Source organism: Callithrix jacchus, chromosome 16 (genome assembly GCF_049354715.1).
Source record: "Callithrix jacchus isolate 240 chromosome 16, calJac240_pri, whole genome shotgun sequence".
Lineage (NCBI taxonomy): Eukaryota > Metazoa > Chordata > Mammalia > Primates > Cebidae > Callithrix > Callithrix jacchus.
In genome coordinates this window covers 30,412,846-30,440,464 of record NC_133517.1, presented here as the reverse complement: position 1 = coordinate 30,440,464, position 27,619 = coordinate 30,412,846, and the positions used below count along the sequence as shown (strand labels likewise).

The window sequence follows — 27,619 nt, the reverse complement described above, 5'->3', positions numbered from 1 at the left end:
GTGAGATAAGGGAATGATAGAGTGGTTAGAAGAGATCCTTAGGTAACAATGTCTTTGGCAAAAGGGATAATAGGGCCTTCGCAATCTTTCTTAAAATCCTTACAGCACCTGATGCAGCAGGCTTCACATGGGAGGAAAGCAGGGATTGCCTTAGATCAGCTAAGAGACAAGCAAATAAGAGGCTGGGCACAGAAAGTGCTGAGTCTCTCCGAAGGTTTTTCCCTCAAGCTGAGCTGGTGTCTGGTTTTCTGACCACATGTTTTTCCTTCTCTTTATAAGAATGAAATAGCATTTCTGTTGCAAAAAAAAAAAAATGTTTGTCATCAAGCCTGAGAATGATTTGGGTCCTCACTCAAATAGAGTGATACTTCTTCCTATGATCCTGGTCCTGTGGAGTTAGGTCAGAAGGATGTGGTTATAAAACAGAGTCATTTCATTTTGTTTATCCCCTACTCAGAAACTTTCAGCACTCCCCCTTTCCCACAGTGACAACAAGAAGAGGCCCAAACACATCAGCATGCCAGGTGGAGGCCTTCTAGAACCTGGCTCCAATCTCAGTATAACTTTTACCACTTCCCAACTCAAGCCTCTAGCTCAACCATTCTTCTGTGTAATCAAGAAATATTCTAGGCACTTTTGATGGGAAGTAGAGAATAAGCGAAGGCTGGGAGGGATGAGGCCTGAGTACAGAGATTAGTACCCAGATCACTAAATTCAGGGTTGGAGGGTGAGGCAAGGAACTCTGGTAGTGTCTACACAGACAGTCTTTCTAAGGTACCTTGCCAAGATGAGAAGCTAGTGCTTGCCTAGGTGGTTGTAATGGTTCAGGGATAATGTGACAATTCTTGACACCCTGCTGTTATTTTACTTATAGATCAGAACATATTGTGTAAGCTGATACATTAGATTCTGGAAGGAGAAGCCAATCCCGAAAGACAGGTGGGAATTTAAAGGATTCCCAACTATCAGTCTGGATAACTATCAGGATGCCCACCTATCAGACTGGTGTTGAGAGCTGGACTTGCTTTCTTGAGGAAATTATGATGAAAACCAGGACTTGAATCTTGCAGTCAAACTGACCTCAGAAAGAAAGGACTGGAGGTGATGCCTAGGACTTATAACCCCTGGTATATCAGATATCAGAAAACACATATTCCAGAGATTTATCTGTCTTACTAATAGGGCCCTGGGTAGGACAGAGCCTATAGGCTTTTAATTTTGACAGCTGGTCAGGACAAATTCTTTCAGCAACTGACACCTATCTTCTGTGTATTCTTCCAACACTATAACAGGCATCATTATGGCACATATGATAAATTATCTTATCTCTTTCAATTAATTTATTCCACTTTAGACTAATGACTGTTTTATTTATTTATATATATATGTGTGTGTGTGTGTGTGTGTACATATATATGTGTGTATGTGTGTGTGTGTGTATATATATATATATAGTCCTATATATGGGATACCCCTCAAAGTCATCCATGAGGGTTGGAATCAAACTTTCATAGGACGACCACTTCCATTTCTTGGTAACCATGGCTTTTCTTGTGCTCTGTCTTCAGGATCATACTGGAAAGCTGTGTTTAATCTCCTGTTACAGTTCTTTAAAGAAATGCTATAGGATCTTCATTACACTTGTTTAAAATTTTCATTAAAACCTCTGCTCCTGTCTGCAGCTGATTTTGGCACCTGTCAAGTGGAAAGTTTGCCCAACTTTAATATTTTATTCAGAATTGCGTAAGGTGAACAAATCAAAATGTATGTGGTGTTGGTTATTCTTTCTGCTGTTAATTGTCATTCTTCTTCATTAGGGCATAAACAAAGTGGTTTTTTCCCCTCACAAATTGATGTGGATGGTCTGCCACTGCAAGCTTCATTTTCAACATTGTCTTGTCCCTTCTTAAAATGAGTTATTGATTTGTAAGCTGCTGATTCCTTTGGGGCATTGTTCCTGTAAACTTTTCATAAAGCAGCAGTGATTTCACCATTCTTCCTCCCAAGCTTCACCCTAAATTTGATGTTTGCTCTTGTTTCAATTTTAGCAGAATTCATGTTGTACTGATGGTGGCTCTTTTTTAAAAAAATATTTTTATTGCACTAAAATATACATATATAATTTACCATCTTTACCCTTTAAGTGTGTAGTTTAGTGGTAATAAATACATTTATATTCTATTTGTTTCTTCACCTCTTCTCCTTTTTCCCCTTCCTGGCCTCTGATAATCACCAATCTCTATCTTTATGAGATATACTTTTTTAGCTCCCACATATGAGTGAAACAATATGATATTTGTCTTTCTGTATTTGGACTTTTTCACTTAACATAATGGTCTCCAGTTCCATCTATGATGCTGTGAATGACAGGATTTTATTCATTTTGATGGCTGAATTATATTTCACTGTGTATATGTACCGCATTTTCTTTATTCATTCATCTGTTGATGGGTACTTAGCTTGATTCCATATTTTCACTATTGTGAGTAGTGCTGAAACAAACATGAGAGTGCAGATATCTCTTTGATATATTGATTTCCTTTCTTTTGGATATATATCCAGTAGAAGAATTACTGGATCATATGGTAGGTCTACTTTTAGTTTTTTCAGGAACCTTCATACTGTACTTTAGGCTGTACTAATTTGCATTCCCACCAACAGTGTATGAAGGTCCTTCCTCCACATTCTCACCAGAGTCTGTTATTGCCTGTGGTAAGATGATGTGTCATTGTGGTTTTCAATTGCATTTATCTGATGATTAGGTATGTTGAGCATTTTTTCATATACTTTTTAGCTATTTGTATGTCTTTTGAGAAGTGTCTGTTCAAACTTTTTGCCCAGTTTTTAATCAAATTTTTTTTTGCTATTGATTTGTTTGAGCTCCTTATATATTTCGGTTATTAATCCCTTGATAGCTGTATAGTTTGCAAATATTTTCTCTCATTCTGTGGGTTGTCTCTATGCTTTGTTAATTGTTTTCTTTGCTGTACAGAAGCCTTTTAGGTTGATATCCCAATTATGTATTTTTGCTTTGGTTGCTTGTGCTTTTCAGGTCTTACACAAAAAAATATTTGCCTAGACCAATGTCCTGGAACATTTTCTCAAAGTTTTATTCTAGTTGTTTCATTGTTTTAGGTCTTCTACTGAAATCCTTTATCCATTTTGATTTGATTTTTGTGTAGGGTGGGAAATAGAGGCCCAATTTCATTCTTTTGCATATAGTTATACAATTTTTGATAGGGGCTCTTTTAAAACTGATGTCTTATCCTTCTTAGTGCCTCAAACTAGATTCTCTTCAGATATATTATAACAAGTTAGTATGAGTTTATTTTGATGCAAAAAAGTTGAAATCTTGCATCGTTTTAGAACACATTTTTATGGACTTTTTGAAGACTCCTCCTATTTGTCAGATACTGATCTTCCATTGACTGTAGAATAGAGTCTCTTTTCTTCTTTCTGTTTTAGCGTGTGGGTTTTACAGTTTTAAAAAATTAATTTTTTAATTTGGCAATTAAAAATTGTATTATTTATAGTGTACAACATGATGTTTTAATATGTGTGTATACTGGAATGGCGAAATCGGGCATATGCATTATCACATACTTAACATTTTTTGTGGTAATAATACTTAAAATCTATCCTCTTAGCAATTTTAAAGTATACAATCTATTATTATTAACTGTAGTCAGTATGATATATAACATATCTCTTGAACTTTTTCTTTCTAACTAAAATTTTGTGTCCTTTGACCAACTTCTTCCCAATCTCTCTACCCCCTCATCTTTTACACCCTGTTTCTATGAATTTGCATGTTTTTTTTTTTTATTCCAGGTATAAGTAAGCTCACATGGCATTTGTCTTTGGGTGCCTAGCCTATTTCACTTAATGTAATAGTCTCCAAGTTCATCCAAGTTGTTGTAAATTACAATATTTCTTTTTTTTTGTAAGGCCTAATAGCAATTTTATTGTGCTTATGTACCACATATTCTTTATCCATTTGTTCACTGAGGGACACTTAGGTTGACTCCATATCTTGGATGTTGTCAATAATGTTGCAGTGAACATGGGAGTGCAGATATCTCTTTGACATAATGATTTCCTATTCTTTGGATATGTGTACTCAGTAGTGGGATTGTTGGATCATATGATAGCTTTATTTTTAATTTTTTGAGGAGCCTCCTGTTTTTCATAATGGTGTTCATAATTTACATTATCTTCAACAGTGTACAAGAATTCCCTGTTCTATATATCCCTGCCAACACAAATTCTAACTCTTCATCATGGCCCAGGAGGCCCTGCATCACATGGTTTCTGACTTTTTGTCATATTTTGTCTCATGTTTCTCTTTGCTCTTTCTTACTGCACTCCAGCCACAAAAATCTTCCTTCAGCTTCTGGGCAAAGTTTTCCTGCCTAGAGGCTTTTGTAGGTACAGTAACCTCTGCAATGAGTACTCTTGTTCTCGATTCTTCTTCTCCATAGCTCCTTAGCATAAAATCCTTCCGTTTTCAGCTTAAATATCTCCTCAGAGAAGTCTTCCTTGATCACCTAATACAAAGAAGCTTTCTATCCCCCGCCGATTCTTCAGTTAGCTAAAACTAATAGAAAACCAAAACAATAGCAACTTACACATGATAGAAGTTTCTTTCTCTGTCATATGAAATTATAGATAACTATGCACCAGAGTGTTAGGAACCCAGATTCTGCTGTCCAGATGTTCCTTTCCAAGCCTACCTCATCATCCAGGATAGCTTCTTCCATCTGCATTTGAGTGACCAGGATAAAGACATGCCTTCCCTTTTAAGTAACACGGCCACATCTAGCTATAGAGAAGCTAGAAAATGCGGTCTTTTTAAAACTCTAGACAGTCATCTTCCCAGCAAAATTAAAACTGTTATTACTGAGGGAGAGGGAAAAAATGGATATGGAGGGATGAGTAGGGGTTATATTCCACATTTTACACTCATGGTAGAAATGGACTTTGTACATTATTGTATCACATAGCATTTTTTATTATATAATTTTTTTGTAGGAAAATAACTTTCTTGTGTGAAGTTTGTGCTACTCTTGAGCAACTGGCTTGTTTTCCTATTATGGATATTGCGAATCTCCTGCCTAATTATGTTTTGCTTTTTGCTTTGTTTGCCAGGTAGTTCATAGCTAAATATATGGTCCTCACCAGCAACTACACAACTCTTATGATGTGTATTTTCTTCTGATAATATTATCTGTGACATTATTTTATTTTGTTATACCTGTTTTCTTTACCTTCTTCCTTTATTTTTATTTCTTCAATGTAATTTTGCAGGTCTCTTCAAATTTTTTTGGTAATAAATCAGGAAATAAGTAAAACACAAGTATATATAAATAAAATATTTTATATTTAATGAAGATCATAAAAGTACCTGCATTATAAGGCTGTTGAGAGAATCTGTTGAGTTAATGGAAGTAAGACATTTAGAACAGTACCTGGCATATTGTAAGACCTATATAAATGGTAGTTCTCTATTATTATTATTTTAATTGAATCTTTCCTGAAGTGACCATCAGATAAACCTACTTGATGAGACAGTTTTGCTATAACTTTTATACTAGGTTAAACAAAGAGGAAAAGATTAAAATATACATTTAAGGACCACTCAGCAATAATTATTCTATGTCTTCATATTCTAATCTATGTAGCAGCTAGTAAATACATTGTGCTATATATGATAATATGCTAAAATTCTTAGTGGAGATGGCCTCTAAGACATTTTATATGCCTAGTATTTAGGCATCATGTAGATGAAATGTATGGATGAATAATCAGATGAGGATTCAATGACCAGAGTACTGTTGCTCTCTCTCCATCTCTTTCTGTTAGAAATAGTCTACATCAGATAGGTCTGTGTTTGAATTTTAGATCTGCTACCAACCACACTATATGACCTGGGCCAAGTCTCACTTATCATATCAATATATTTGCCGAAGCATGGCAATGATACCTACCACATAGGGACATAAGGATTACATGAAATAATACATGTAAAGATCTTTGCATGTTTCCTGGCCAGAGTACACATAGAACAGCTATTTCTGTTATCATTAGTTTCATGTAAGTTTTTTTAACTGAATTATTACCTTTTATGTCTTAAATTTATATTGAGTCTATACACACTTCATGTTTTTTTATTTAAGTATTTAAAATCCTTACCCTACAATTCAATGGAAATTCTGCAAATGTTTAAATTTTTGGATTTCATGACAGAATTTTACAGAATAGTGGTTTTAAATATGGCTTAGGGATAACAAATAGTCCATGTGGATCCTTGGGAATGAGGCAAACTGTGAGCTCCTATAGCAATAATATTTCTATTACTATAGCATTTGTGCCTAAGTTTCTGGTATGGATTAATAAATTATTATTGTTGTTAAATGGATGTCTGGTTTTCTTAATTGGTAGCTCATCAAAAGCTTATTAAAAACTTCCTATTCATTTTATTGATTTCAGTGGTTGGGGATAAATGGCCCAGGAGGCTCTTTGCTCAGCCAAAGTGGATCATGAACAATATGTGATATTTAATTCAATTCAATTCAGCAAATATGCTGAATTCAAAATATGCAAAAAGCATTATGCTACAAATTGTGGTAATATCAAGGGACATCCCCTGTGGTGGCCATCTGTTGTTTGCTACCCAGGATCCATTTTTTTCTATTTGGGAACTACAGCCTTGGCTCACTCCAAGCTATGTGGTTTGGATAGGATTGGCCCCTTACCCAGGTCTGGAGTGGAATGGCCTTTCTTGGCTTAAGGTAGTCAGCATAGCCCATTTCTATGGCCATGGTATTAGATATATGAATGGGCATATAACTCATGAATCTTGAACAGACTTGTGCTCTGGGGCTTCTGAAAAAAATTGAAGCCTTCTCTCTTTGCTGCGGGAACTTCTGGAAAAGATACTTTCTCTTTCCCTGGGCCAATAGTTAGGCTGTAAGGTCTAGGAGAGCCTGTAGATGTTTTGGAAGAGAACACCACACAGACTTTGAAGATGAAGCTGATGCCATGGGTTTGGAATTGGTCTGACCTGGATTCAAATTCAAGCACTGTCACTTTCTAGTTTGGTAAGATATTTGAATCTCTTTATGCCTCCATTTTGTCACCTATAAAATGTGGCTAATGCCCTTACTCTCTCCTCCTTTAAACTATATGATACAGGCTTTTGATTGTAACATAATTAACATTAGTAATTGGATTTGTGCCCATCTAGCCAATGAACTTTCATAAAATGAAATCCAGAAAATTTTCATGTAATTCATATGGTTCTGATAATCTTCTAGTGACAAATTATATAATATTGAATCTTGAAACTAAGCCAAATTTATCATTATTTAGGGTAGAAATTCTCTTTTGTTACAGTAGTTTTACCCAAGTTTTACTTCTTTAAGAAGAGCATGAGATACATTTAACATTTTAAATCATGGCTGCATAAGAAAGCCCAGTTTGGAATACCATTTTCATAGAGTTATTTTAGCCCTCTAATACAGCACTGCAATAACATTTTGTACTTGATACAAACATAAGCACACTAGTTTCTATCATTTTTGCCCTTGATTTATAAAAATGGAATTTAGAAAGCAAATGCATTTAGGGATGAAATAGTGAAATCCACTGAATGTGTATAGAATTATTAAAAAGTATAACATGGCTGATTGCTTCTTTTAGAAATGACATTGGGTGGGTTAGCTAACCAAAGCTGCCAAGACTGTATTTTAATGATCTTGAGCTTACCTCCTATTTAAAATTCTTTGTCATTTAGTCTACAAGTATTAGATCACTTAATACTTGCTAAATTCTTCAGATTTGTTTGTTTTAGGTCATTTGCTGTTGAGCAATTTGATGTGTGATAGGAGGAGGAAGTAGTTATCTAATTTTCACAGAACAATCTTCCCTAAGGTATCAAATATATTCATTCTATGTCTTCTCTCAGTCAGCCATTGCTTGGAAAAACTTTGAGAGAAACTTTAAATTCAGAACCCCTGAATTAGTCAGTTTTTACTCAGTAATGCTGTGGTAATAAATGACCTTCAGCAGTAGTGCCTTTGTTCCTACCTCCAGTATGTTTTTTAACCCCAGAATGAAGACAAAAAGAGTAGCTTCCATTTGGGACATGCCATTCTCCTGGCTGAGAGCAATGATCTCTCTTTTCTTTTTTCTTTTAAGTTCTGGGGTATATGTGTAGGATGTGCAGGTGTGTTACATAGGTAAATGTGTGCCATGGTGGTTTGCTGTATAAAATCAACTCATTACTAGTTATTAAGCCCAGCATATATTAGCTATTGTCCCCCATGTTCTCCCTCTTCTCACTCCACCCCCAACAGACCCCAGTGTGTGTTGTTCCCCTACCTGTGTCAATGTGTTCTCATTGTTCAGTTCTCACTTATAGTGAGAACATGCAGTATTTGTACTGTTCCTACATTAGTTTGTTGAGGATAATGGCTTCCAGCTCCATCCATGACCCTGCAAAAGACATGATCTTGTTCCTTTTCTATGGCTGCATAGTATTCCGTGGTATATATGTACCATATTTTCTTAGAGAGAAAGCCAAATCTTGCAGTGTTCCTTAAAGCTCTTGCTCAATTGTGACTGTGTATCATGCGTATTGACATTCCTATGGTCAGAGAAAGTCTCTTGGCCAAGTTCAGGGTCAGTGTCTTTGACTGATATAGCAATTTACAAGGCAATGGGCAGGTATGTATTTTGAGAGAAAATAATGGAACATATGTTATTAGAATTACTAAAGAGTAGAACATAGAATGATTAAATATATCAGTATATTTTATAAATTATTAAATTATACCAGTGGGTCTATTTTGGACAGGGCTACTGGTATTTTTCTCTTATGCCATACTGTTCTGCTACTTTTTCTCCAAAAACTTCCTTCCCTGCTTCTCTTACCCACCTCTCCATCACTTCCTCTGTACTCTTTGCTGCCAAATAGACCCTCTGTACTCTTTGCTTCCAAAAAGTACTACTCCATTTTTCTGTCCAGCCTGATGCAGGATCTTTATTATATATGACCTAAATTATTGCTTTAGTAAAAGCTGGAGCTATCTAATGTTATAAAGAATAAGTCTGCTCTGAGCCAAGTAGACTTGATATTTGCTGAAGTCATATCCAGTTTGTTTCATTCCTGGTAATTTGGCTTGAAGTGAAATTTTAAATAAACCAGGTAATTATTGCTATGCCCACTAAATATATGTCGAGAGCCCTTAAATAACTACCCTTGTCTTATAGAGCAATTTTATCACCGTTATCTCATAGATTGGTCACAAAAAGCCTGGTGATGCCAATTGAGGGATCTGTGGGGATTGCTCCCGTGTGAGGCCCCTAGGAAATGGGCCTCACCATATGGTGAGCTTGAGCCCGGACACAGATCCCCGGTTGGGGGAGTCGAGCTGAGGGAAAGCAGGAACCGAGAGAGGGACTATGCTATTCAAAATGATTAACAGACATTACTTTATGGATATGAGGACTTGGGAGGCATTGTGTCCACTTTCGGCTCCTTATGGTTTATTGCTTGATTGTGTTCATTTTGGACCCTTGTTATCTTCATTGTAAAATATTAACAAGTATTTACACTTGGTAACTTACTTACCGTAACTTACTGGGTGTAACCGTAACTTACTTACCGTAACTTACTGGGCGTAACTGACTTACTGGGCTTAACTTACTTACTGGGCATAACTTAGTGGGTGTAACCTGCTTACTGTAACTTAAGTATGTTGGTTGATATGGCGTAAAAAAAATTAACTTCAGAAAAGTATATAATGGAACATATGGCAAAAATAAAATTGCTGCTTGGACATAGCCTAAGCCAGCCCTCCAGACTCTGCTTTTCTCTTTTCTTTCACTTCCGTGCACTCTCTCCCTCAGATTGAACGAGACATCTACATTGGCAGTCTTGGGGACTCTTGCAGGTCGGTAGCCCCCCGGCAGACATGCCGGACCCCAACAGCCAATGTTATTGTGATTCCCATTTTACAGGATAAAAAAAGTTAAGCAGCTTATTCAGGATCCAAAGGCTGGTGAGCTTTACAGCCAGCATTCAAGCCAGGGTATGTAATGATAGACACTTCTCAATATTGACAAAGAAATCCTCTGTTTTAAAAATATATTAAATAATGCATAACATAATAAATGCCTTGTTTTTTTTTAAGTTGCAGACTAAGATGTTTGCCTGTTTCACTGAAAATATTCAACTTAAAATTTTTAGAAATGTCTTAGTTTTGAATGCTCTGATGACTAAATTTCAGTTTATATAAAACTTTCCCTCATAAAACAGTCATTACACAGTTTGGGCAGTATGCTTCTTGGAGTATAAAACCCAATTGCAATAAACAGTATCATGCTGTTACTGAAAGTGGCCTACTATGCTTTATCTCCACTGCCCTGTTGCAGTCTAAGCCACTGTCACCTCTTGCCCAGAATGTTGCAGTAGTCCTTTCAATAGCTCTCTACTTTTCTTACCTCGCCTTTCATCAAGCTGAGCCTAATGATATTTTTCAACTGTGAATGTGAATTTGTCTGACTTGTCTATCCTCACCCAAATTCCTTAATAAAGGCTCCCATGCTGTCACCCTGCAAACGCTGCCAGCCTTCTGTCATCATTTTCTCCCTCAATTTCTACTTACTTTCTTATCTTGGTCCTCTCTCCTACCCACCCTCCTGCCAGTGTCTCCTCCTCAATTAGCACTCATTTTTCCCATCCCATCTTCCCAGGGAAGCCAGCCATGACCCCTAGACCATGATAACTAGCCCATTTTCATCTACTGTAGCTGGCAACTCACCTCCATATCCCACCCATTGCCAAACCTGGATTTTCCTCTGTAAATACTACTTGAAGCCGACTGAGGTGCATCATGCCTTCCTGCTGCTCACTTTTCCACATTAGATGACAGTGGTTTTCATGAAAGCCCTCCCTCCCTCACTCACATTAGTCACCTTTACAAGGAAACACCCAGTGATTAGAGAGAAAGCAACCACGTCAACCAGGCTTCAAAGCAACCATATTCAAAACAACCAAGTTGTTTTGGAAAAGAGTATACTTCATGTTTTAAAATATAAATGTTCCTTGTGATACTTACTAAAAGAAATCAAGGTACTCAAGTCTGAGTGCCTGTTCATGTGCCATAATAACAATGGGAATAGTTTGGATTTTAAAACAATCTGATATCTAAGGACCAGAAGTGGTCTATGTTTATGGCTGCTTATTGCTAGTTTGGTTCTTATAAAACTGGAGTACCCTGCATTTCATTTGGAATTGAACATAATGGGCCTGTGATAGGTACCTCTTCACTAAACAACAAAAGTCAGTGTATAAAGTCAATATAATTTTTCTTTTTTTAAAATTATACTTTAAGTTCTGGGATACATGTGCAGAGCATACCTATTGTTAATAGGTATACACGTGCCATGGTGATTTGCTACACCCATCAACTAGTCATCTACATTAGGTATGTCTCCTAATGCTAACCCTCCCCAGCCCCCTCTATCCCCTGACAGGCCCCAGTGTGTGATGTTCTACTCCCTGTGTCTATGTGTTCTTATTGTCCAAGTCCCACTATGAATGAGAGCATGCAGTGTTTGGTTTTCTGTTCTTGTGTTAGTTTGCCGAGAATGATGGTTTTCAGCTTCATCCATGTCCCTGAAAAAGACGTGAACTCATCTTTTTTATGGCTGTATAGTATTTCATGGTGTATATGTGCCATATTTTCTTTATCCAGTCTATCATTGATGGGCATTTGGGTTGGTTCCAAGTCTCTGCTATTGTGAACGGTGTCTTTATAGTAGAATGGTTTATAATTCTGTGGGTATGTACCCAGTAATGGGATTGCTGGGTCAAATGGTATTTCTGGTTTTAGATCCTTGAGGAATAACCACACTGTCTTCCACAATGGTTGAACTAATTTACACACCCACCAACAGTGTAAAGGCATTCCTATTTCTCCACATCCTCTTCAGCATCTGTTGTTTCCTGACTTTTTACTGATTGCCATTCTAACTGATGTGAAATGGTATCTCATTGTGGTTTTGATTCTCATTTCTCTAATGGCCAGTGATGATGAGCTTTTTTTCATGTGTTTGTTGGCCATATACATGTCTTCTTTTGAAAAGGGACTGTTCATATCCTTCACCCAGTTTTGATGGGATTGTTTTTTTCTTGTAAATTTGTTTAAGTTCTTTGTAGATTCTAGATATTAGTCCTTTGTCAGATGAATAGATTGCAAAATTTTTTCTCCCATTCTTTAGGTTGCCTGTTCACTCTGATGATAGTTTCTTTTGCTGTGCAGAAGCTCTGTAGTTTAATTAGATCCCATTTGTCATATTTGGCTTTTGTTGCCATTGCTTTTGGTGTTTTAGTCATGAAGTCTTTGCCCATGCCTATGTCCTGAATGGTATTGCCTAGGTTTTCTTCTAGAATTTTTATGGGTTTAGGTCTTATATTTAAGTCTTTATCTTGAATTAATTTTTGTATACAGTGTAAGCAAGAGGTACATTTTCAATTTTCTGCATATGGCTAGCCAGTTTTCCTAACACCATTTATTAAATAGGGAACCCTTTCCCCATTGCTTGTTTTTGTCAGGTTTGTCAAAGATCAGATGGTTGTAGATGTGTGGCATTATTTCCGAGTCCTCTGTTCTGTTCCATTGGCATATATATATGTTTTTCTACCAGTATCATGCTGTTGGGATACTGTAGCCATGTAGTATAGTGATGTCAGGTAGCATGATGCCTCCAGTTTTGTTCTTTTTGCTTAGGATTGTCTGGCTATATGGGCTCTTTTTGGGTTCCATATGAAATTTAAATTAATTGGGTTTTTCTAATTCTGGGAAGAAAGTCAATGGTGGCTTGATAGGAATAGCACTGAATCTATAAATTACTTTGGGCAGTATGGCCGTTTTCATGATATTGATTCTTCTTGTCCATGAGCATGGAATGTTTTTCCTTTTGTTTGTGTCCTCTCTTATTTCCTTGAGCAGTGGTTTGTAGTTCTCCTTGAAGAGGCCCTTCACATCCCTTCACAATACCTTGCAAGTTGTATTCCTAGTCATTTTATTTTCTTTGTAGCATTTGTGAATGGGAGTTTACTCATGATTTGACTTTGTATATAGGAATGCTTGTGATTTTTGCACATTGATTTTTTTATCCTAAGACTTTGGTGAAGTTGCTTATCAACTTAAGGAGATTTGGGGCTGAGACTATGGGGTTTCCTCAATGTACCATCATGTCATCTGCAAACAGAGACCATTTGACTTCCTCTCTTCCTATTGGAATACCCTTTATTTCTTTGTCTTTCCTGATTGTCCTGGCCAAAACTTTCAATGCTATGTTAAATAGGAGTGGTGAGAGAGGGCATCCTTGTCTTACAGCCAGTTTTTGAAGGGAATACTTCCAGCTTTTGACCATTCAGTCTGATATTGGCTGTGGGTTTGTCATAAATAGCTCTTATTATGTTGAGATACATTTTTACCAATACCTAGTTTATTGAGAGTTTTTAGCATAAAGGTTGTTGAATTTTATTGAAGGCCTTTTCTTTATCTATTGAGATAATCATGTGGGTTTTGTCATTGGTTCTGTTTATGTGATGAATTATGTTTATTGATTTGTGTCTGTTGAACCAGGCTTGCATCCCAGGGATGAAGCTGACTTGATTGTGATCGATAAGATTGTGCTGCTGGATTCCATTTGCCATGATTTTATTGGGGATTTTCACATCGATGTACATCAGGAATATTGGCCTGAAATTTTCTTTTTTTTGTTGTATCTCTGCCAGGTTTTGGTATCAGGATAGTGCTGGCCTCATAAAATAAGTTAGGGAGGAGTCTCTCTTTTTCTATTGTTTGGAATCGTTTCAGAAGGAATGGTACCAGTGCCTCTTTGGACCTCTGGTAGAATTCAGCTATGAATCCATATAGTCCTGGGCTTTTCTTGGTTGGTAGGCTATTAATTACTGGCTTAATTTGAGAACTTGTTATTGGTCCATTCAAAGATTTGATTTCTTGCTGGTTTAGTCTTGGGAGGGTGTGTGTGTCCAGGAATTTATCCATTTCTTCTAGATTTTCTAGTTTATGTGAGTAGAGGTATTTATAGTATTCTCTTATGGTAGTATGTACTTCTGTGGGATCAGTGGTGATATCCCCTATATCATTTTTTATTGTGTCTATTTGATCTTCTCTCTTTTCTTTTTTTTAGTCTGGCTAGCAGTATATCTATTTTGTTGATATTGTTTTAAAAAAAAAAAGCTTTTTGATTTGTTGATTTTTTCGAAAGGTTTTTTTGTGTGTCTATCTCCTTCAGTTCTGTTCTGACCTTAGTTTTTTCTTGTCGTCTGGTAGCTTTTGAATTTGTTTGCTCTTGTTTCTCTAGTTCTTTTAATTTTGATGTTAGGGTGTTGATTTTAGATCTTTCCTGCTTTCTTTTGTGGGCATTTAGTGCTATAAATTTCCCTCTAAACACTGCTTTAGCTGTGTCCCAGAAATTCTGGTATGTTGTGTCTTTGTTCTCATTGGTTTTAAAGAGCTTATTTATTTCTGCCTTAATTTTATTATTTACTCAGTAGTCATTCAGGAACATATTGTTCAGTTTTCATGTAGATGTGTGGTTTTGAGTGAGCTTCTTAATCCTGAGTTCTAATTTGATTGCACTGTGGTGTGAGAAACTGTTTGTTATGATTTCTGTTCTTTTGCATTTGCATTTGATGAATGTTTTTCATCCAGTTATATGGTCAGTTTTAGAATAAGTGAGATGTGATGATGAGAAGAATGTATATTCTGCTGATTTAGGGTGGAGAGTTCTGTACATGTTTGTTAGATCTACTTGGTCCAGATCTGAGATCAAGTCCTGGATATCCTTGTTAATTTTTTTGTCTCCTTTATTTGTCTAATATTGACAGTGGGGTGTTAAAGTCTCCCACTATTATTGTATGGGAGACTAAGTCTCTTCATATGTCTCTAAGAACTTGCTTTATGAATCTGGGTGCTCCTGTATTGGGTGCATATATATTGAGGATAGCTAGGTCCTCTTGTTTCATTGATCCTTTTGCCATTATGTAATGCCCTTCTTTATCATTTTTGATTTTTGTTGGTTTAAAGTCTATTTTTTCAGAGACTAGGATTGAAACCCCTGCTTTTTTTTTTTTAACTTTTCATTTGCTTCTTCCATCTTTTTTTTTCAGGCCTATGTGTGTCTTTGCACATGAGATGGGTCTCCTGAATACAGCACTCTGATGGGTCTTGAGTCTTTACCAAATTTGCTAGTCTGTGTCTTTTAATTGGGATATTTAGCCCATTTACAGTTAAGGTTAACATTGTTTTGTGTGAATTTGATCCTGCCATTATGATGCTAGCTGGTTATTTTGCCTGTTAGTTGATGAAGTTTCTTCATGGTGTCAATGGTTTTTATAATTTGGCATGTTTTTGCAGTGGCTGGTACCAGTTTTTCCTTTCCATCCTTCAGGAGGTCTTGTAAGGCAGGCCTGGTGCTGACAAAATTTCTCAGCATTTGCTTGTCTGCAGAGGATTTTATTTCTCTTTTACTTATGAAGCTTAGTTTGGCTGGATATGAAATTCTGGGTTGAAAATTCTTTTCTTTAAGAATGTTGAATATTGGCCCCCACTCTCTTCTGGCTTCTAAGGTTTCTACAGAGAAATTTGCTGTTAGTCTGATGGGCTTACCTTTGTGGTAACCCGACCTTTCTCTCTGGCTGCCCTTAACATTTTTTTTTTCATTTAAACCGTGCTGAATCTGACGATTATGTGTCTTAGAGTTGCTCTTCTTGAGGACTATCTTTGTGGTGTTCTCTGTATTTCCTAAATTTGAATGTTTGCCTGTCTTGCTAGGTTGAGGAAGTTTTCCTAGATAATATCCTGAAGAGTGTTTTCCCACTTGGTTCCGTTCTCCCCGTTACTTTCAGGTACACCAATTGAACATAGGTTTGGTCTTCTCATATAGTTTCATATTTCTTGGAGGCTTTGTTCATTCCTTTTCATTCTTTTCTCTAATCTGTTTTCACATTTTGTTTTGTTAAGTTGATCTTCAATCTCTGATATCCTTTCTTCTACTTGATCTATTCAGCTATTGATACTTGTGTATGCTTCGTGAAGTTCTCATGCTGTGTTTTCAGCTTCATCAGGCCATTTATGTTCTTCTGTAAACTGGTTATCCTAGTTAGCAATTCCTCTAACATTTTTCAAAGTTATTAGCTTCCTTGCTTGAGTTAGAATATACTCCTTTAGCTTGGAGGAGTTTGTTATTACCCACCTTCTGAAGCTTACTTCTGTCAATTTGTCAGACTCATTCCTCATCCAGTTTTGTTCCCTTGTGGGAGAGGAGTTGTGACCCTTAAAGGAGAAGAGTCGTTCTGGTTTTTGGAATTTTCAGTGTGTTTGTGCTTGTTTTTCCTCATCTTCGTGGATTTATCTACCTTTGGTCTTTGATGTGGTGACCTTCAGATGGGGTTTCTGTGTGGACATCCTTTTTGTTGATGTTGATACTGTTCCTTTCTGTTTCTTAGTTTTCCTTCTAACAGTCAAGGCCCTCTGCTGCATGGTTGCTGGAGATTTCTGGGGGTCTACTCCAGACCATTTGCCTGGGTGTCACCAGCAGAGGCTGCAGAATAGCAAAGATTACTGCCTATTCTTTCCTCTGGAAGCTTCTTCCCAGAGGGGCACCCCCCACCAGATGCCAGTGGAGCTCTCCTGTATGATGTGCCTGTTGTTCCCTGCTGGGAGGCATCTCCCAGTCAGGAAGCATGGGGTTCAGGGACCCACTTGAGGAGGCAGTCTGTCCATTAGTAGAGCTTGAACGCTGTGCAGGGTGATCTGCTGCTCTCTTCAGAGCTGTCAGGCAGGGACGTATAAGTCTGCTGAAGTTGTGCCTACAACCGTCCCTTCCCCCAGGTGCTCTGTCCCAGGGAGATGGGGGTTTTATCTATAAGTCCCTGACTGGGGCTGCTCCCTTTCTTTCAGAGATGCCCTACCCAGAGAGGAGAAATCTAGAGAGGCAGTCTGACTACAGCAGCATTGCTGAGCTGTGATGGGCTTTGCCCAGTTCAAACTTCTCAGTGGCTTTGTTTACACTGTGAAGGGAAAATCACCTACTCAAGCCTCTGTAATGGCAGGATGCCCCTCCCCCCACCAAGCTCAAGTGTCCCAGGTCAACTTCAGACTGCTGTTCTGGGAGTAAGAATTTCAAGCCAGTGGATCTTAGCTTTCTGGGCTCTGTGGGGGTGGGATCTGCTGAGCTAGACCACTTGGTTTTCTGACTTCAGCCCTTTTTCCAGGGAAGTGAATGGTTCTATCTCACTGGCATTTCAGGTGCTACTGGGGTATGAAAAAAAACTTCTGCAGCTAGTTTGGTTTCTGCCCAAATGGCTGCCCAGTCTTTTGCTTGAAACCTAGGGCCCTGGTGGTATAGGCACCCAAGGGAATCTCCTGGTCTGGGGGTTGTGAAGACCATGGGAAATGCATAGTATCTGGGCTGGAATGTACCATTCCTCATAGCACAGTCCTTCAAGGCTTTCCTTGGCTAGGAGAGGGAGTTTCCTACACCTTGCACTTCCCTGGTGTGGTGACACCCCACTCTGCTTCTGCTCCCCTTCCATGGCCTGCACTCACTGTCTAACCAGTCCCAGTGAGATGAGCCAGGTACCTCAGTTGGAAATGCAGAAATCACCTGCCTTCTGCATTGATCTCACTGGGAGCTGCAGACCAGAGCTATTCCTATTTGGCCATTTTTCCAGCTACACCTAAGCTCAGTATTTTATAAGTCAAAGTAGACAGGATGCTATTCTTGTTGCTGTTAGTACAAGTGGCTCTCAGCATACCACCCAACAGGGCAGTCAGCTGCCTCTCTAGAGATAATGATAACTTTTTGTGCCCATGATTTTTGATTCAGTGGGGTCTGGGGTCTCCCATAAGGTAAACAGACCAGGTTTAATTTGAGCCAGATCTCCGGAGACACATTCTGGAGAGGATGGGTCATGTGCCTTCAGTTATCACTTGGAGTTGCGCTTTGCCTCTTGTTCCTCTAACTTTCTCTCAACTGATAGCTGAGTTTTAATTTTTTCCCTGAAAATTTATTCAGAGTGTTTTCCTTTTCTTTCTGGAATTCACAGAATGAAGATGGAGGCCCATAAATATCTTGGTTAAAAGTTGGAAGTTCATAGAGTGTCCTACTGTCTGTTTTGGTGCCTGGCAGGAAGCCTCCTACTCACTGTGAATGAATAGATGTTTCATGTATTTTTGTCTTCTCTCTTTGTTCTCTACCTGGGAATGTCCTTCCCTCATTTTCAGGCTACTGAAATCTTCTAAAGCCCTCTTAAAGTTTCTTCTTTATAGGAACTTCCTAGATTTCTTCCTTTAGTTAGAATTAATGCTGATTTATGTTATTATTTCATGAAATTGTACTTTATACTTTCATTTAGTACTGTGATTATGTTCATTTTAAAGTTACTGTTTACCTATTTTCTCCCCCAGATTATACAGTCCTTAAGGATAGTACTGGAATTTTCTCACCTTCCTATTATCCACATTGCCCAGCATGAAGTTTTGACACACTAGGAAGGCTATACATTTATTGAATTAATTTGGATCTGTAAGGCATATTCTTCCATGAAAAGGACGTTGCACAATCACAATATTCTGCATAAACAAACGGACACTCAGAAAGAACTGTTGTGATGTTCTTTTATCTGCCTTCCATGAATCTGCAGTTTCCTTAACACTTCAGGCCAAAACACTGAGTTTCCCAGAACAACTGTTTTTTCTTCTTTGTAACTCTGAGTTCTGGAAAAACCAACCATTCCATGGACCTAGTTATCTTGCATAGTGCACATGGTATGAGATTATTTGGTAAGAGTAGAAAGCTAGGTTTCCTTTTGGGTAGGACTAGACTATTTCCTGTTCAGAATAGATTTTCTAAAACATACAACATTGAATTGAACCCATAGATACCTTTTTCTGTCTCTAAGTCTTTTTATTTTAATGGTAGAAAATGTTGTAAAATTATTTTATCATCTTATTCTTAACTGTTCTTAGGAAGAATCAAATCAGAAGAGACTGAAATTGGAATCTGTTTATCAAATTCACTATAGAATAGATGATCTGAGGCAATACCAAGCAGTCAGCATCTGTTTTCTGTGTTAGGAGACTGCAGTCGTAATTACACACAGGGCAAGTGGCTTAAAAAATTGATCAGTTTTGAAAATTAGGTGTGGAAGATAGAAAGGAACCTGAGGACTTTGATAATATTTTTGTGATATAATATGCTGTAGCGAAAAGAGTTACTTTATAATGAGTATTTTTAGCTTCATTCCCACAATCTCTTCAGAAATGAAGTATTGTAATCCTTTTCTTTAATAGACTCTGATGACTCCTGCTCTATAGTAAAAATTAAGGAAAAGAATTGCTGACAACTTAGGCAAATTTTTATATGTCTGTTTGTTTTCCTTCCTAATTCATCTTAAAATGAAAATGCCAAGCTTTTCTTTCGATATATGTTGACATTTGTGAATTAAGATAACAATGCAGTTAATGGGAAGAGATGACCCCTGGATTCAGATATCCAGTAGTTCCAGTCTCAGCTTTAGCACCTAGCAGTTATGTGAACTTTATTCTCTGCACCTCAGTCTCCTGATAATAACTACTTTGCAGAGTTGCTGTGAATATTAGTTTAAACAATGGACATTCAAATGTAGCTATTATTATTATTATTACCATCAATTATTCTTTCCTATAAAAATATGCAAGTTCCTTGGAAGTATACATTTTTGAGGAGTGATCAGGGATAGGGTATGATGCTTTTATTTTTTCAGTTTCTCTTCACTTATTAAGTGGGTTGTGGGTATGTAATTATGTGTGTGTGTTTCACATATTATTTGCTAGGCACTATTTCAGGCACTTAGAATGTACATTATTGTAGTGGGTACATTTGAAAACTGATAAATCCTGCAAAAAAATAAACAAGCTAAGAGGGATAGGAGGTTGAGAGTGAGTTGCAATTACTAATAGGGACATTGGGATATGCCTTATTGTGAATATGACACTGGTTTTCTGTTCTTAGAGGTTTTCATGAACTATCTTTTGGAATTGGAGGATGGAAAGAAAGGAGATGAGAGTAAAGAATAAGAGCTTGCTGATTTATAGGAAGACATGAATATTTCCTTTGGTTTAAGATGTCAAAACACAAACTAAGATACAAGAGTAAAATATTCTAGGTGGACTAGTTTTATTTTATTCAATGTGAGCAAAAATTTTTCTAAAATTTTTTGTGCACACCCTGCCTTCCCAAACAATGGCTACTGAATACAGTGGCCCACCTCGCCTATGACTGCTGGAGGAAGTCATCACCATGACTCATATCTGTTATTGGACTTTCATGAAGCAAGTCCCTCAGGGTGAGAAGAGATGCTGTCATCTGTTTGCCCTATGCAATGGCCTGAGCCTGCAGTCGTGTGAGTTCTACCCACATGTAGCCATTTAAGTGTACATATAAATTAGTTGAAATTAAATGACATTAAACATTCAGATTCTTTGTTACTCCAGTCACATTTCAAGTGCTCAATAACCACATGTGGCTAATGGCTACTGTGTGAGCACTGATAGCAAACATTTCTGTCACTGTAGAAAGTTCTTAGTGTTAGGTATTTTATATGTTTCTGACTCCAACATTGTTTTTTGTGGTACTGTTGTCATTTTTCAGACTCTAATTCCTCCTTTCAATTTGTTGTTTCTCATAATTAAAAGGTTTAAATGCCAGATGTAGAATTTTGTGTAAAGTAAGAGTAACCAGGCTCTAAGAGATCAGAAGAGCTTTCTTATATTCGAGTTTTTGTACTTGGAATTTCTATTTGTATTCTTAGTGCCCCAAGGCCTCTTTTGCTTGGTTATTGTTCTGCAGCTGTACTGTGGGTATAAAGGAATCAGACTGCTGAGTTCTATGGGAGAAGGACTATCAAACTTTAAAGATAAAATTGAACATTCATAGAAATGCTTTAGACCCAGTCAGTAGTCACTTATTTGGAGTACCGCCATTCAAGAGGTGCTTAGTGACCAACTGGCTACATGTACACCAAATTGTGTCTCCAGGGTTAGTCCTGGGCACCCTCAAAGTCCAGAAGAGGGTGATACCTGATCCAGGCTTTCCAGATGTTACAGGAGACAAGAGGCCAGGGAATGCTCCCTAAAGAAGTGATTCTTGAATGGGATCTTGAGGGATAAATAGGTACTGGTCACATGATGAAGGTGGGAAAAGGCAGTCAACAAAATATGTTGTATTATAGCATTAATGCAGAGACTGAAGAGTGAAATGGCATGGCATGGCATGAGAGCAGGAACTTTCAGGTTTTGTATTGATGAAGTCTAAAATAGAAGAGAATAGGCTGGGCATGGTGGCTCATGCCTATAATCCCAGCATTTTGGGAGGCCGATGCAGGTGGATCACCTGAAGTCAGGAGTTCAAGACCAGCCTAGCCATCATGGTTAAACCCCATCTCTACTAAAAATACAAAAAAAAATGCTGGGCATGGTGGCAGGTGCTTTGGATGTTGAAATGATGGGTTTTTGGAAGAGGTAGAAGAGGGGAAGAGGAATTGGGGATGGTGCCTTTGGCAGATCTTACTGTACAGAAGGTTGACTTGTTCATTCTGGCAACTCTGTGAAGGTGAAAAGGATCTGTGCTGGAGGCTTGGACACTGGTGGTATAGGAGGGCCAGGGAGTAGAAACCTGTAATAGTTGGAGAGACAGCTAATGAGGGCCTGCTGTGAGAGTGTAAGGGGGTCGAACAGAGTTTCTGATTTCAATCAATGCTGATTTCTAAGAAGTGAAATTATCAGTTTTGGGGAATTGATTAGATATGGGGGATAAAGGAGACAGAGGAATCAGAGATGACTGTAAATTTTCAGGAAAACAGATTAATTTAAACCTGTCTTCCAAGTTCACAGTGATAGGTTTTGACTTGTAGCTGCTACTGGTGATTTGCATTGGCAACTGTGATGGTTAGATTTTGGCACTTTAGGACTCCACTGTTTTGTTTGTTAAAAAAAAAGACTTGAATGGGAGCATAGACCATAGTGAAGTACCACCCTCGTATGACTTTAATTTCGCAGTGGCCTATGAAAATTTATAGAAATTTGGCTTCATTTCTAGTGGCTCCAATCCAGATGCCAAAATTACCCCATTGTTGCAACACCCCTTGAGTGGACCGCTGAACCTGTTATTCATTAGGAGCAGCTGAAAACCATCAGCCAAGCTCCCATACTATGCCAACAATAACACCAGTCAAATTTCAAGGTAACTCCAGTTTTCAGAAATGCATGAATCTCAAAATCTGTCTAGCCAAACTCTTATTTGTATTTTTATGTATACATATTATATTTAAAAAGCTAGTGGTTTCCTTACTTTCCATAATTATACATTGCTTCTTTTATTTTATAAATTGAGCTCTCAGTGTTGGTGAAGACATACCAATAGATCTGTAGCCAATTGCTTTAAAATGAAAATACAAATTCAGTCTGGATGGTGATACCAGGGGAGTAGCCTGCTCAAAGGGGCCCATTATGATGAGGCTTATATTGAAAGCAAACATTCTCACATACCTGTAGTGCATTTTAAAAGGATTTCCCAAGTAACAGTTAACATTTGTTAAGCTTTCAGAAAAACCTAGTGCTCTAGTTTTTCATATTAAGGAAATATGCAAATATATGTTGATACTTTGTTTTTTTACTGACATACTTTATGACTGCATGACTAAAGCCACAAAACATTAGGCACCTACCACTTATTTTCTTTCAGATATATTTAGCCACTGCATCTGGCCTTTGTTGCCAAATATTTTATTCCTTGTTACTCTAACTACTCCATCAATTTGGATCTTTAATGGTCTGGCAAATTTTGAATGATTGCTTAGAAGATGTGAAACCTTGTTCCCTAATCAGGAAGATTTGGGCGAGTCTTATGGTATGAGAGAAGAAGGCACATCTCTTCTAACCAACACAACAGGATTATAGCACAATTACACAACATCTTCAGCATTTTTATTTGAAGAATAATGATGTGTTTGGTGATGAACAAGTACTGTAAATTGAGAAGCATGGGAAGTTTCCACTCTTTAAGAATGTTTTCATACAAAGGAGGAAGGAAAGCTTACTTTTTTGTGGTTCTTCAGAGAGGTTATATTAACCATTTGTTAAAAATTGGATTTATGAGGAGAATTGGCTTCTAAGAGTATTCTTCACAAACTGGCATCTTTTGTGTGATGTTATTGTAGGTTGTTTAGCAACATATCAAAATAGTTTTATAAAAAGATTAATATGTGTTTCATTAATCCTAAGGAGAGCTTTCTGAAACGCATTTTAAAAAATATATAATTAACATCATTCAGTGAAATTTGTGACTTTTTAGGGTGGGAAAGAATTAAAAAAGAAGCTATCTTTTCAAACAATTTGTGATTTAATACTGGCTGGTCAAGTGAGTTGAAAAACAGTATAATTTGTATGTTATATTATTTTGAATGCCTTTTCACTCTCTTGGGAAGTTGGCTAAGCCCACAATCTTTCTCTCATGGTAAATGGCTCTAAACCTTTGATCTTCTCAAACCAGTTTGCCAGATGTAGCAGAAAGAGCATGTGTGTGACCTTTCATGTGCCAATTCAACCCGGCTGATGGGAAACTACATTAATCTTGCATGACTTTTATTTCTAGGCATTACAGCAGAAGTTCTGGTGGTGACCTCTTTCGATGAACTGCAGAGAAGGGCCTCAGAAGCAAGAGGGAAGATTGTTGTTTATAACCAACCTTATGTCAACTACTCGAAGACAGTGCAATACCGAACACAGGGGGCAGTGGAAGCTGCCAAGGTGGGGGCTTTGGCATCTCTCATCCGATCTGTGGCCTCCTTCTCCATCTACAGGTTTGTCATAATGTTCATTTGAAATCCTTTCAAAAGCAAGGGTTTTCCATGAAAGAAAAGCCCATATCAGAAAAAAAAATCCAATGAAAATACTGATTGTTCATTGAGTTTCCCCCCATTCCACATTTGGTCATTTGTTTGTAATATATTCTTTGGCTTTTCTGGATTCCAAGCATCTGCATAAAAAGCTCTAAAGATTTCCACATCCACACTGATCCCATTACATTCCTTATATAACTAATATATTATGTATTTTCATTGGAGGAAGAACTGAGTTCATGTCTGCATTTCATCAAAGCTTCCTAATGACTTCAGAGACAGCCAGAGAAGTTTTCCATGTTGCCAGAGAAGTGGAGAAGAAAGAGTGGGTGACATGATGGGGGCCAGCTATAGTAGTGAAGAGTTAAGGAATTAGAGGACCTTGGATACAGACTTGGCTCTGCTTCTGAACAACTGTGTCACCTTAGGAATGTTTCTTAAACCTCTCTAAACTTCTCTAAGCCTCATAATTTTCTTCTATTAACCAGGAATGAATAATAATAATAAGTGTATGAAATAATTTTCAGATTAAATGAGGTCAACTTGAAAAAGATACTTAATTATCTGTAAATGATTATCTACAAAGGTCCATATAAATGTTTGGTAATATTATTTGAGAGTAACATAAGACTTGTCTTTTTCTTTGTAGTCTTGATTGAGGTAATGCCATGGAACTTTATTGCCTCTCAGTCCTAGGATGAAATTCAGTATTACAGTGGTTGAAAAGTCTAAAAACTGACATGTACATGTTCAGCGTAGTTTAACAGCTATTATGGTAGTGTCCCATGTTAAGGATAAAATGTTTGAGAAACATGGGTAAAAGAAGCATAACTTTAGTGTTATAGCCTGGTCTAAGATTTTTTTAAATGCAAAAATAATAGCAGATAGGGTTTATTTGGGTCTCAAGACTGGAGTTTTAGTGTCTATTGTAAAGGGATGTTTATTCTGTACAATTGCTGTTTGGAATTGGAGACACAGCTGCTTGACCTTAATTAGCACCCTACACCACTGAAAATAAAAATTACTGGGGAGCGCATGTCAGCAGCTAGGAAACCCAGTCAGAGGGGAGTTGTACAAAAGTGCAGAGAAAAGGAAAGAGACATTTTCCTTTTATAGGGATAAGATATCTTCGCAGGGGAGGAGGATGCGGCATGTTAAAACTACTTGTTCGAAGTTTTATGACTAGTTACATTGATGTCATAGTACTAAAAATAATGTCCTTTCTGGGGTCTTTAGATGTTTATGACTAGTGAAATAATGATTGGACCATATTGTTTTGGATGGTTAAGCTCCTCAGGAGGAAAGTCCTAAAATGGCTAGCTTACTTCCCATAATAACTCCATCACCCCTTGGAATAACATACTCAGCAAGCTGTGGCCATTCACCATGATTTCACTGGTCATGAGACTTAAATTATGGAGCTCATCTGTTGCTTTGTGAAACCGGGTGATTGCCAGAAACCTTTAAGAACTACTAATCATAAGGCTAATAAATTCCTAAATGACTTAATGCACAGTAATTTGCCAGGATTCACTGGCATTATTTTTTTTTTCTGGCATAATAAAGACATCTGGAAACCCAAGCTACAACTTCGGAGTACCAGAACTGTCCAGCAAGGGACTTCAGAGTCCGTTGCTAGCTTCTAAGGTTTGAGGTCAGCATCTTGTAGTGTGTATTAAAAGGACCTTTTCCCTCATATCCTTATATCTAGACTGATTATAATGTTTCACTGGTTTTATAGCCAACCACATTTCACTGGACTCTCAACTGGTATAATTCTATTCTTTCAACATTTGTAAATACATAATAACATTGGACTTTACATAGTACTTTAGAATCTTTCACGTTACTTTATTTGTGCTGACAAGAATTCAGTGGCTCATGCAGAAGGGTCATTATCAGTCCTATTTTATTTATAGGGAAATAAAAGTTCAGACAATTAAACATATTAACATGTATAAGTCTTACGTCCTGAGAAATAAAAACTAAAATAAAATGTATGTTTGTCTACTTCTCACTTACTGTTTTTAGAACTAAGTTTTCTTATGAGTAGTCTCTACTTCTATCTCTAATTCCTCATTTTTATTCACTCTCCAAACTATTATAGCCTGGCTTTTGCTAGTACTGAAACAGGACTTGTTAAGGTCACAAATAGCTGCCTATTTGTCAAATTTAATGGACATTTTCCGGGCCATCATCTTACTTCACTTCTCTGAAGTTCTCACCTCCATTGACTGCATTTTCAGTATTTCTTCTCTTTGACTTCCTTGATTTGTTTCTCGTGTTTTCTCTCTCTTGCTTGCCATCACTCTGACTCTTATACCCTTTCATCCTCTTCTCTATTTCTTCCCTATATCTCTGGCTTCTCACTGTGACTATTTTACCTGAATATCCTCATCATGCTTCTATAAATATGGCTCATGCTTGTGAAGATGTGACTTCAACCACAATCTACATTGTGGCAATTTCCAAACCCCCGTCTTCCATCCATACCACTGCTGTGAGCTCTAGGTCTATATATTCACCTGCCAGTGGATTCTTCTTTTGGATGTTCCATAGCTATTTCAGTTTCATTTTTTTCACAATTAACCTTATCCTTTACCTTCTAAGTCCTTTATTTTTTTTTTCTCTTCCTGTGTCCATCATTTCTAATAGTTACTGAATCTCTTAGGTTCTGCTCTTTATCGGTCACTTCAATGATTACACATTTAGCAGCTCCTTTTCCCAGCATAACTACACATTCTAGTAGTCAGGGATCACTATCACTTTTCCCACGTACATCTCCTCAGAGTTTTGTGACTTTGCATATGCTTTCTCCTCTGCTACCCTCCATTTCTCTTCTCACTGCCACACACTATCTTTTAAGAGTCATTGCAGGTGGTTCTTCCTCTGTGGAGCCCTCCCTGATATCCACTTGTAGCCCAGGTGAGTTGCCTCTTTTTTGTGTTCCCACATCGTCCTGTGCATGGTCTGTATCATAATGTCTTGGAAGTATTAATAGTTTTGGTTCATGGTTTGGTAGAGTAGACTAACTGTTGGAATAAACAGCTTCAAATCTCAGTCACTTCACACAATAGGAGTCTCTTGCATATAATTCACATAATAGTTCCAAGGGGATGGTCAGAATGTGGCCTTCTGCTCCTTACCATCTGTGGCTCTATCATTTTTGAGATCTGAGTTCTCTGCAGAGTCTTCTTCATACATCTGGCAATTAAAAGGATAAAGAGAGAAAGTTGATAACCTAGAGGGGTGTTTTCCATGGTTATCCTTATCTAGGCCTGGATATGGCACACCTCACTTCTGTTCATATTCGCCTGGACAGAATGCCTTTCCATAGAGGCCAGGAAATTTGGCCTCTATCTTTATGTCCAGGTGAAAGGAAAGTGAATTTGGTGAAATACTGCCTGGTCTGACCCAATTGCCTGTCTCCACACTAGACTGTAAGTTCCAAAAAGGCATTGATTCTGTGTACTTTTTAAATCTGGGTTCCTATCATCTAGTATAATGTTTGATGCGTAGTAATGACTTAGGAAATGCCTACTAAAGGAGTGAATTTGTCTGAAGATGTAGAGTAAAACATGGCAGGGGTCTCACAACAAACCACCTGACCCAGTTCCTAGTGCTCTTTGACCA

At 37.6% G+C, this 27,619-nt stretch overlaps 1 protein-coding gene across 4 annotated transcripts in view; it reads left to right on the top strand.

Moving 5' to 3' along the window:
* Nucleotides 1–27,619, top strand: part of CPQ (carboxypeptidase Q) — a 557,221-nt gene that overhangs the window by 177,342 nt on the left and 352,260 nt on the right. For all 4 annotated transcript variants that reach the window (XM_035276584.3, XM_078352659.1, XM_078352658.1 and 1 more), the window contains one exon: nucleotides 23,740–23,947. In XM_035276584.3, the coding sequence (XP_035132475.3) occupies nucleotides 23,740–23,947 (208 nt within the window). The remainder of the gene's footprint in view (nucleotides 1–23,739; nucleotides 23,948–27,619) is intronic.